Source organism: Gambusia affinis, linkage group LG16 (genome assembly GCF_019740435.1).
Source record: "Gambusia affinis linkage group LG16, SWU_Gaff_1.0, whole genome shotgun sequence".
Lineage (NCBI taxonomy): Eukaryota > Metazoa > Chordata > Actinopteri > Cyprinodontiformes > Poeciliidae > Gambusia > Gambusia affinis.
This window is the reverse complement of record NC_057883.1, coordinates 364,625-376,947: the sequence shown is the minus strand read 5'-3', so window position 1 is coordinate 376,947 and position 12,323 is coordinate 364,625. Positions and strand designations below refer to the sequence as shown.

Here is a 12,323-nt window from a genome sequence, read left to right as displayed (position 1 = left end):
CGTATCAACTCTCCAGGTCGGCCCCTATAGGATGTTTGCCGCCGGACGGTTCTTAGTGTAACGCTAAAAGAAATCGACCGTCTTCCGGTGTAAACATAAGGCTGCAGTTGGAATAAATTCGCCGAAAACTTCAAAATAGCGATTCATTAAAAAGCCTAAATTATTAACCGTATATTTACGCACTAGGTTTGTTGACAGTTGTTCTATACGTTGAGTGTATGAAGTAATGGAAGGGCCACCGCAGCTACCACCTGAACTTTGGGTTTATGTGTTTAGCTATCTTAGCACAGAGGAAAAACACACGGTTCGCTCCTGCTGCAGGCACTTAAAGAAGCTTATCGACCATCCATCCCTATGGAAGGACTACACTGTGGTGATGTCCGAACTTCGCCGCTACACTTACGGCTTCTGGCACACGTTGAATTACCGTAAGCTCACCCGGGTGGCTGTGCGACACCTGCGGCGAAAAGAGTGGCGACGTTTGGTAAAGTTCCTCCCGTCGCTCACGGCCATAGTATTTGTAGATGGCGGGCGACAATATAAAGAGAAATACATGGACAACCTTGCCCGATTTCCCAACCTACGGGACCTCGGGGTACGGAACGCTACCTGGGATGAAGCGTTGCTTGGCCACAGCCTAACGGAACACCTTCAGGAGCGCCTCACACACCTGAGCGTGTGCAACGTGCGGCTGCCCAACACTGTGGAGTTTATAAAAACTGTGTCCCAGCTGGTCAACCTGCGCTTCCTCCTTTTCCACCAGCAGAGTGAGGGTTACGGGCTGGACACGGTGAGGCCTGTTCCCCGCAACGACTTCCACGCCATGTTGCTGAAGCTGAAGAAGCTGATCCACCTTTCCTGGGGGATGAAGGGGGAGCCACCAGAACCGCTTCCTGACGACTACTTGAGTCCACCGAATCCAGAACAGCCAGGTGTGCCTTCTCCTTATGCCTGCTGTCATAGATTCTCAGGTGACAGTCCGAATTATACACTGTACGTTCAGTCCCATTTAAATAGCGAAAATATACTAATTTGGAGAACAAGCAACAACAATAAGTCATATTTTCCCTGTATTTTCGTCACAATGTAGTTCCCAGGACACAGGTTCAAAACTACAGCTTCATATTTATCAAACCAGAAGTCCTTCTTAACATAAGACTGCATCATGGCCACTGTTGTATACATTTTCACCAGATGGACAACAATAACAGCCAGTAGCAGTTTTATAGATAGATTTTCCAGCTGGAAAATACATAAACTATCACTTTGCTTCAGTTATTTCAATTGATAAAAACTCCTAAACCTCTCATGTGTTAAAGCCATAATCTGCACTCCTGGATCGGCTACTTAACGTTTTCCTTTCTGCTGCAGGACTGTCTTCGTACGGCGGCCCGGCGCTGACCAGTCTGGAGCTTGTGGACTATCCTGAGACTATCCTCCCTGAAAACGCTCTGAGGAGTCTGACCTCACTGCGGTCTCTTGCTGTCCGCTACAGGTACATCAGAGAAGGGATTGAGTGTCGACTCCGGTCCTGGCTGACCCCTCTGCGACAGTTGGAGTCACTCACCATCATCGGTGAGTTCTGCTGCCTTTCAGCATGTTTTACATTCTGCAGTTTATTTATGCTGATATTTATGTATGGATGGATAAATCACAAGTACACAATATTCAAATGTTCTTTATATACATTTTAATATAAAATATTTCAGATTTTAATATCAAATGTTTGTAGCTTGCTGGTCAGTGTAACAGAACTCAGCTGAGAGCCCACAGCGTGTCCAGTGATTGTGGTATAAAAACAGCTGGAAGGTCCATTCACTGCTTCCTCTGTGTTCCTGGCTGCCATTATATCAGCAGACTAAAGAACACACAGGTTGTGTCGGGTCATTCCACACAAAGAGAGCTAAGCTTGCATCATGCTGTAAAAATCCCACCACCCAGGTAAACGTCTCGTGCTGATGCAGTGGACCTGAGACTGTCCAGACCTCAGCCTTGCTAAAACACATTAGTTGTTTCCTGAAAGCTGTCACTCAGAACAGCTGCAGCCACAACATGAGGAGTTTGAAGCCTCAAATAGAGAAACAGTGGAGAGTCCAGGCGTCTCTGCTAGTAGGGGAACTGGAAGCTGCACCTTTCAGACAACAGAGGCCTCTGCCTAGAAGAGTGCAGCTCAAACTTGAAGTGGAAACAGCCAAAGTGAATTGGCAAAAGGGAAGTTCTTTAGAATCATGTGCTGATGTCATTTTTGGTTAGATACACAGAAACCCTGGGCTTATCTGAAATCTGGTGCTTTCTTCTGGGTTCCATTAGCAGGTGTCTTTGAAAGTCCTGTTGATGGGAGATTTTAGAATTTGATGTTTTCATTGAATTTGGCACAATCACTGTGTTGGTTCTGAGAGGAAATGTTCTAATATTTCTGAAGGTGGGAACTCCCTTGCTACATATACAACCACCATCCCACCCAGTGTGACCAGGCTGACACTGCGAGTGGCCATAACTCTGAAAGACATGGACTCCATTGCTCCTAAAGTTCCAGGACTGGAGCACCTGGACATTGAGCAGAACCGTTCTAGTGGAAGCCTCTGCAGACGGATCCCCATGCTATTTCCTCATCTCAAGACTCTTAGGATACGGTGAGTGGCAACATGTGGACACTTGTTACTTATCTACTGAAATGCACACTTCACTAATGTGCAGATTATATTTAAAGATAAAATCATTAATATGTTGACTATTGCTACATTGAACCTTATAGTTTTATTCACAGAATGGGGGAAAAAAATGTAAGAACTCATAAAATCATATTTTCAAGATCAGTGAAAACACAGACCTTGTGTTTTCTGTGGAACACAATTAAAGGAATCTAAAAAACTAACATCATATGTTGAAAAAAACAATTGGAGCGCTTATAAAATTGCCTTTGTGAGCTTTCCATCATGTTATACACCGTGTTCCAAATTATTATGCAAATTGGACTTCAGTGTCATAAAGATCAAAGGGGGGAGGGGGAGAGAGAGAGAGAGAGAGAGAGCTGGCCGGCCTCTTCAGAGTCCATGAAGGTGTGAAAATGACCTCAGCAAAGTTTATGGACTTTCTGACTGATCACTTTATTTCATGGTTCAAAAAGAAGAGCCGAACCTTCAGGTGCATGACAATGAATACCACTGTGTCATTGGCTGCTATGGGCATGAAAGGGGAGAAACTCATGGTGTGGTCACCATCCTCCTATGACCTCTGACCTCAACCCTATTGAGAACCTTTGGAGTTTCCTCAAGCGGAAGATCTGAGGATGGAATCCAGTTCATATCAAACAGCTCTGGGAAGGTTTTCTGACATCCTGCAGAGAAATTCAAGCAGAAACCTTCCATAAACTCTCAAGTTCAATGGATCAAGAATTGTTCCGTGATATCAAAGAAGGTTCTATGTTAATATGGAACTCGGTCTGTTAAGATGTTTTTGATTGAAATAGCTTTTAATTTTAGTACATGTGATCACTTAATGCTGCACATTCAAAGAATGAATGTTTGCAGTTCTTTAGAATCCAGAAAACATTTAGAAAATCTGCTGTGCAAAATAATTTGGAACAGAGCATTTTGAGGTTGAAAATAATACTGAGGACACAGTGGTGCAGTTGGTAGAGCTGTTGCCTTGCAGCAAGAAGGTCTTGGGTTCGATTCCCGGCCCGGGGTCTTTCTGCATGGAGTTTGCATGTTCTCCCTGTGCATGGTGGGTTCTCTCCGGGTTCTCCGGCTTCCTCCCACAGTCCAAAAACATGACTGTCAGGTTAATTGGTCTCTCTAAATTCTCCCTAGGTGTGTGTGTGTGTGAATGGTTGTGTGTCCTGTGTGTTTCTGTGTTGCCCTGCGACAGACTGGTGACCTGTCCAGGGTGACCCGCCTCTCACCCGGAACGCAGCTGGAGAGGAACCAGCAACCCTCCTGATCCCATTAGGGACAAGGATGAACAGAGAATGGATGGATGGATAATAATCCTGTTCTTATTGGGAGCTTTGTTCAGTAAAATTTGATTTATACTTTAATAGTTCATGATTTGAAAATTATACTGACCATCATTTGCATTAACCATTTAAGAAAACCTGAGAAAATATCACTTGCATAATAATTTGGAACATGGTAAAATGCTTTCCCCCACCAAAAACATACCTGACGAGTTGCTTTGATTCTTTCATGCATGTTTGAGAAATCCTTGAATCTCCCGTGGCAACCATTCTGGATGCTTAAATGCTTGCTCTCATAAAAACGTGCCTATTTCCACTAAGCTCATTCTCGGAACTTTCACCTCACAAAGTACCCCTCACCTCATTCACTCCTTCAGACTAGCGGCAGCAGCAATTAAGAGACGCTTCATGGAACTAGGAGTCTGCTGAGCTAATTATACAAACTCATTCTCATTTCAGTGCTCCTAAGAATGGTTGTAATTGTAAATGGCATATTGACTAGCATTATTATGAACCCATGCTAAAGGCGGAGGGTCGGAAAGAGTAGCTTCTTAAAGCGACAGAGCCCCAATTTAAAGGCATCAAATTGCAAAGTCAAATTTCTTTAATGTCTTTTTTTAATATAGCATTTTACAGCAACTGAAGATAACAGTTACTTGCTATAAGATGGCATTATGTTCTTGGATATACACAATACTGCCCCTTAAAGAATTTTGAAGTGCAGCAGAAAGCTTTAACATAACTTTTCTTCAAATGAATATTTCCATTAGTCTTCTAATAACTGTGACATTTGATGACATCCATCCATTATCATCCATCCCTGGCCGAGTCCCCAGAGGTGCTGTTCTTATCTCCAGCGGTTAACGGGCGAGAGGTGGGGTCACCTCTGGACAGGTCACCTCTGGACAGGTCACCTCTGGACAGGCCACCTCTGGACAGGTCACCTCTGGACAGGTCACCTCTGGACAGGTCACTCTGGACAGGTCACCTCTGGACAGGTCACCTCTGGACAGGTCACCTCTGGACAGGTCACTCTGGACAGGTCACTCTGGACAGGTCACCTCTGGACAGGTCACTCTGGACAGGTCACCTCTGGACAGGTCACCTCTGGACAGGTCACCTCTGGACAGGTCACCTCTGGACAGGTCACCAGACCATCGAATCTTGATGATGACATAGAAAAATCTAAATCTTCCTGTGATGAAAACTATCAAAGCAACAATTATCAAGGGATAAACTCAGTAACCCCAATGATCCAGTATCTGGCTTAATCAGTATCCCATGTCATTGTGGATGACCTTTGACCTTTCAATGACCCTTTGACCCACAATTCAGTGCCTCTCACTGTTTTAGATGTGATCTGAACAATCCCTAAAAAATGAACAGCTTTATGTTCTTCAACCTTTAACATGTTTCCCATCTCATCTGCAGATTTTTCCGCCGGGAGCCAGAGAAAGATCTCCTCAGTCTCCACAAACTGCGACACCTGGTGCAGCTGGAGCTCCTGGTTGAACGCTCCTTCATCCTGAGGGATTACCTGAACGGCCACCCCTGGCCCAGCCCCTGTGTGCAGGAGCTCATCAATGAGCTTCGGGATCTGTCAGAGAACAGGATCACTGTTATCACCACAATGCGCCAGAGAAACCTTCTAAGAGAGTGTGACTGTTTGTGGGAGGGGGACTGATGTGCTTTATGTAGGGCCAGACAAGAAGGTACACAGTTCATAAAGTGCAATGCTCAAAGGACAGAGTCAAAAAAGGTTAAGAGGTCAAAGCTGCAGTGGTTGCCAGTTTTTCTAAAATGAAACATTTGGATTCTGTATGTATGCTTTTGTTAATAAATTGACATTCATGTCAATGGCTGAGGATTCATAGTGACCATTTAGCTGATTAAATACAGGCTCTAACAGATTTCTGTGACTGTCAGAAGCATCTCCTGAAGTGAACTACTTGACTTTTCTGGGACTCGAACTCTAAAATCCAGTTTTCCTCATGGAGCAATGCAGCAATCATAGAAATCATAGTCTGTGTGTTGCAGAATTCTTGTGTATAAAAACCTGGGATAAGTTTTTCTACATGTTATATTATGAGAGTAAACATTGACCCACGAAGACTCATTTGATACAAAACAAGCAGCATAATTTAAATTATGCAGAGGTGGGACCTCTAGTCACATGACTTGGACTTGAATCGATTAATATTAAGACTTTAGACTTGACTTGAAAAAATCTTCAGACTTGGATTTGAACCTGGTTACTTGAAAAGACTTGATATTTTACCCAAAATATAAAGTGTAAAACACATATTTATAAAGTAGACCCATTAATTCATTACACTCAGTCATATAGAAACACATGAGCTCCAAGATGTGCAGAACTTCACAGGCAGCAAACCAGCAAAAGGCAAAGAGCTTCACTCAGTTCTAGCAGGTTACTGCTGTTGGATGTTAACAATAGGCTACTAGTATTGTTGATGTTCAAAAGTGGGTAGAACTGTTTCCATTTACTTGAGTAACGTTTTGGGAGGAAAAGGTATTTTTAAGAGTTTTTTTTACTGTACTGAGTAATATTATTTTTACTACTCTTGCTTGAGTAGACTGACTTTACATTTTAAAAAAAACTTCAGAAATTGAAAATATTACATTTCTGCAACGTGAGCTAATGCTTATGCAAATTTGAGGATAACTCAACATTTTATACATGTCACTGTTTATATCTTGTTTAATTTGCAATAAACAGTTATCCTACTTGAAAAGTTACATAAAGATTTGTTTATGCAATTCTATTAAAAGCAAACGGTTGTTTAGTTTACCCTCACACCCCCCAAAATAAGCCAATGCCCCCCCATACTCTTCTGGAGCCGGGGGTCCGTTTCAGAAAGCCGGTTCTGGACCTGAACTCAGGGCCCATCATAATGATGAACTGGGTCCAGTTCCATCACAGGATGGACCACCGTCCATCCTATTGAAGACATCAGGACAATAGATTGTTTACTGTAGTCTACTGGGGTTTTTTACACTTTGTGTTCAGCTGCATGTTTTTAATCAAGATTTTAAATAAATATAGATTTAAAAACAAATGGCTTATTATTTACATTTAACATAAAATTGCAACATTGTTAAAAAAGGGGGAGAAAAGACTCAAAAGGACTTGAGTCCTCATGTTTTAGACTCGGGACTTGAGGATTAAGACTTGAGACTCAAAACCCTGATTTGGTCCCATCTCTGGTATTTAGTAAAAATCAACCTCTGTGTCGTGTTGTCTTGATATTCCCTAATCAAAAACAAACCTGGAGTGTTTCTTTGATTCTTTAAAGCACGTTTAAGGGATGCTTGAATCTCCCATGGCAACCATTTTGGGGTGCCTCATCTGCTCTCACACCCCATATCTTCACAAAGTTTCTCTGCGCTGCAGTTTTCAGCTCAGCTTCCGGCTCTCAGATCAGCCGCCCTCTAAACTCCCCGTTGGCTCCTCAGACTAGCGGTCAGTGTTGGCATAGTTACTTTGAAAAAGTAACTTTAATCGGACTACTGATTACTCCTTGAAAAGGTAACTTAGTTATATTACTGACTACTTGATTTGGAAAGTAACTAAGTTACATTAAAAGTAACTTTTTAGTTACTTTCAGCAGGTGCTAACAACAACGTTCCGCCTCTTGTGAAAATCACATTGATCTTTGTCAATTCTTAATTGTAAGCTATTTTATAATGGTAACATCAACAATGTGTCTCCACTGATAAGGTTGAACTGAAGAGGAGATTGTAGAAAAAACAGTAAAAAAAAATAAAAAACGTAAGTAATTTGTGTTGTCTACTGTTGTCTGGAAAACTCTATGAAGGATTTTAATATGAACCCGCTGTTCATATTGGTCTCGATGTTTGCCGTTTTCTGGAGCGCAACGCGAAGCTCGATGTCATTCAGAGGTAATACATTAACTTGACATTAACAAAGACACAGCGGGACGGATCATCCGGGAAATGATGGACAGGGAGAGACTGAACTACCTTAATGACGGACAAATTCTGGGATTTATTATGAGTCTCTGCTTATTTCCAAACCCAAATGAGCAACTTCACGTTCAAAAACGAGCCCAAAAAGGAGCAACCCGCCACTCATTAAATCTACAAGCGACTTAAAAAAACTGAAGCCCAAAGCCGCTTATAATAATCGGACTTGGCGACAGAAACTGAAAATAGTTCCAGTTTTTCCACCAACAAAATCTTCCTCCATTGTTTACATTTCTGTCGCTAGAGACGTCGGTCACTCGACAAGACGAGTAGAGGAAATACGATTACGGTAAATAACAAAAGAAGATAGTAACGCACAGTGATTTTGATAAGTAACTGTAGTCTGACTACTCGATTTGAAATAGCAACGCGTTATATTACTCGTTACTGAAAAAAGTGGTCCGACGTCAGTAACGCGTTACAAATTAACGCGTTACTGACATCACTGCTAGCGGTGGAGCTAAAAGTCGGCTCAACGCTCCTGGGAATATTTTAAACGGCTTATGGAGAAACGTTGTGATGATGTGCTGAAGGCGGAGTGTCTGAAGACCAGGAGGTCATTAAAGAGATATACACACAATTTCAAAGCACTAAATAATTTTTAAAGAGGAACTTCTTTTAAAGTGTTTATAGCATTTTATTATAGCTGAAGGCAATTTGGTTACTAGAATAAAATGGCACCATGTGTATTTTATTCAAATACAGTCCTCCTTTAAAAACTGGACACATTTTGTTTTTCATTATTTTCAGATTGGATGTTTTATGAATACACCTTATTGTTCTTTGTAACGAGAGAAACCTGGAAAATCAGTGCAGCATCAGAAACTGTTTTCCTCCCACTGTAAGATGGATATTAGAGATTGTACAACCTTCAATGTGTCTTCAACTTTTAAGAGAAGTTTTACATTTCATGAAGAAAAATGTCATTTATTTTCACGTTTTTTTTATTCCACTCTATTCTCATTCAGAATATTTATATTCATATTTAATAGAATACACGCAGCCGTTCCTGGCATCTATACCAGCAGCTTTATGAATCAAGAATGGATTTTATTTCAAGTTGATTAATAAAAGTAACATGGGTCATGTATTTGTGTTTTGTAGGTGTAAATAACTATAAATTCAGAATGTATTTTCATTTTCACAACAAATTTTGAACATTGTGATTTTCTCTAAATAGTCAAGTATGAACATAAAGAACAATATACATTTATCCTTAGGATTTCTCTCTACCTCACTTGATGTTTGGAACTTCTCACCGTATTTTAAACCTCTGAAAACCTTTTTTTGTGTTGATCCATGTGCAAAACAATGAGGTAGACATTGGACATGCCAGAAATTTGAGAGCAATTGTGCTTTTTACAATAAGCACAGCCGGTGCAGCTTAACCAAACAAAACAGAACACTACAAGGATGCACAGAGGCTTTGAAGATAGGATCACATTTGATATGGAATCTAATAATGTTCTTTCTGCAAGTCCTCTGTAGTGCTCAGCAAAGTAAGCTCTATTGTTTTGACTGTAGGTTTAATGAAGAGACATTTCCTTCAGGACAGGATTGAAGTTGTAGGAAAGTCTCATGTGTTCCAGGTGAGCCTCAGAACTCCAGGAGCAGCGACAGCGGCTCCAGAGACCTGAGGCTGATCTCTTGTTTCTGCCCATAGACTCCATGCTCCACCTTCATGCCCTCCTTTGTGCACTTGGCTGATTCTGACATGAGCTGTCTGCAGGCTCCAACTAGGCTTGAGAAAAGCTGAGCCCCCAGCCAAGGTTCACATCTGTCTTTGTACTGCATTCTTCTATTGACCAGTGGCTGACCAACCAGGGAGTCTTGGGGAACCAGTAAAACACTCCCAGGAAGGTCAAGAACGGACACAGTGTGTCTGTCTTTTCGAAAAACTTTAGTGGACATGAACTTGTTGGCTGTTGAAAAAATATGGAAACGATAGGGGTGAGTACAAAGTTAAAGCCAATTGAGACATTTTTAGTGGTACATTACTAAGTTGGTATATTAATTCTGTTATAAACTTGACGTTTTTAACAGTTAATCAATTGAAATGTACTTTTATATCAATAAGAGGAAACAAATGAACTCGCTTAATGAGAAAAAAAGTCTGGATGAAACCTGGACTTGTTTAAGGCAACTGTCAACATTTCTAAGTTTCAATAGTTACACTTGAGGCAAGATGACTGTTAGTGACAAGCAAAAATGATACAGTATAATATTCTTTACACAGATCTACAAAGAATGTTAATTGAAATCAAATTTAAAGACAATTCTTTAAGTTAGAAAGTAACAACTCATTCCTATGAAAAAAGGTGAATTTGAAAGATATCTCACCCATCTCATGCGTGACGTCCTCTGTAGCTCCTTGAAAGAAGCACACATATACAACCAGGCCCTGTTCGATCTACAGAGAGACACAACAGTCATTTGTGATCATAAAAAAAAATAATGCATCTTCTAAAACTGAAACAGGAAGGAAAACAATTAAAAAACGAGTTTATTTATGCATAAAGTAAACACTTATCCAAAGAAACTTACTAACTGGGATATAACAGAGTTGGCAATATTTAAGCTAACAACAGATTACTGAGCAGGAAAACTACAGGTCAAAGGTCAGGCATAGAGGGAAGCACAGGGTTGGAGATGCTCCCTGAAGAACTGAGTCTTCAGGAGTTTCTTGGAGTTCTACAACACTGTGGAACAAAACATGAAGAGTGTCTGAATTGTGCTGCACTGCTACTCAACTGGAGTGACCAAGTTTGCAACATGAGCTCCTGTGAGGCACCTTGTAAGCTAACAAGCTAAATTCTCTGCAGGCAGCTATGGACATCTGGGTGATGTGTGCTCTAAGCTCAGATGGGTCACCAGTCTCCAAGGAGTCAAGGTGGGAGACCTAGACATGAATGCATAGACCCATCATTAAACACTGGCGCCTACATTACATTGGCACCATCTTGAATGTGGCAGTAGCTCCATAATTCATTTCCTGCATGGACTTGTTTCAACCGTTTTACAGTACAAACTGGATCCATTGGCATCATCTTTCAATGCAATGAAGTTAGAATGAGAGAGAATAATAATGGAATTTTATGAACAGAATTTCTTGACTTTGGGGCCAGAAACCAGCTTTTAAACAACCAAGAAATATTTCTTATGTAACTAAGTTGGCCTGCAGTAACTGTTATTTTCTTGGCTTAGCTAACTTTTCTCCATACTGTCTAATAAGAGAGAGCTAATGAGAAGAGAAATGCATTAAAGACCAGAGGATTCTGGGAGGACAGGTCAGACAGTAGATATATATATATATATAAGATATATATATATATATATATATATATATATATATATATATATATATATATATATATATATATATATATATATATATATATATATATATATATATATATATATATATATATATATATATATATATATATATATATATATATATATATAAGGAACATGGACTGTTCTTGTCTATTGTCACTGAGGTGATGTTGGAGTGGTCGACTGCTCCAATCAGCGTTATATGTAAATGTGCTGATGTGAAGTATCAGCACATTTATAACTCGCTAAATACACACACACTATTTTCCTGGAAATAATAATAATAATGCATTTTATTTGACAGCGCCTTTCAAAATACCAAAGGACCCTTTACAACATTAAAAACACAAATTAAACAGTTTTGTGACTTGGGCACAAAATAAGTAGACAGTTAAAGTGAGAAGGTTAACGTGAACAGATGAGTTTTGAGTTGTGCTTTGAAGGTCAGAACAGAGTCAATATCAGGTTCCAGAGTTGGGGAGCAGAGTAAGAGAAGGTTCTGTTCCCATGGTGATGAGACAAACAAGAGGCACTGAGGTGGATGGAAGAGGAAGAAGGAAGGGAAGGTGAGCAGGTGGTGATGTGCAGAAGATCAGACGGATGAGGGGCCAGGTTATGAAATGATCTGAATGCAAACAACAGGATTTTAAATTGAATTCTGAAAAAACAACAACAACAAAACAGGAAGCCAGTGAAGTTGTTGTAAAATTGGAGTGATGAGGTGAAATGGGAACGTTTTGAACCAGTTGTAGTTTACGGATTGATTTACGAGGCAGAATCACAGTAATTAATTTGAGAAATTGGACCAAAAAGAAAGCAGAGTGCAGGGAGAGGGATGGATGAAGTCAGTTAATATTACAGACTGGATATTATTATTAATATGAGAGTGAAAAGAGACACCCAGACCTTTAACCTGAAGGTTAAATGTGTCAAAATCTGTCAATTGTGAGGGAAATGTTGTTGACTTTAGATAGAGTAGATATTATTTAATGTTAATAATGTTATTAACATTTACATTTAGAAT

General features: G+C 40.3%; 2 protein-coding genes across 5 annotated transcripts in view; one reads left to right on the top strand and one right to left on the bottom strand.

Moving 5' to 3' along the window:
* Positions 1-7,683, top strand: LOC122845597. Of its 2 annotated transcripts, none has more exons than XM_044141868.1 (4): positions 1-971; positions 1,372-1,575; positions 2,423-2,633; positions 5,390-7,683. In XM_044141868.1, exons 1-4 carry the CDS (start codon positions 227-229, stop codon positions 5,640-5,642), a joined length of 1,413 nt encoding a protein of 470 aa, XP_043997803.1. In that variant the 5' UTR covers positions 1-226; the 3' UTR covers positions 5,643-7,683. The 2 variants fall into 2 exon arrangements, with proteins under 2 accessions (XP_043997803.1, XP_043997804.1); XM_044141869.1 differs by having other exon boundaries at positions 3-932; positions 5,390-7,682.
* Positions 7,684-8,579: 896 nt separating this feature from the next.
* LOC122845596 overlaps positions 8,580-12,323 on the bottom strand; it is a 44,643-nt gene continuing 40,899 nt past the window's right edge. For all 3 annotated transcript variants that reach the window (XM_044141867.1, XM_044141866.1, XM_044141865.1), the window contains exons 18-19: positions 10,304-10,373; positions 8,580-9,885 (exon numbers count right to left, since the gene is read on the bottom strand). In XM_044141867.1, the coding sequence (XP_043997802.1) occupies positions 9,560-9,885; positions 10,304-10,373 (396 nt within the window). In that variant the 3' untranslated portion in view covers positions 8,580-9,559. The remainder of the gene's footprint in view (positions 9,886-10,303; positions 10,374-12,323) is intronic.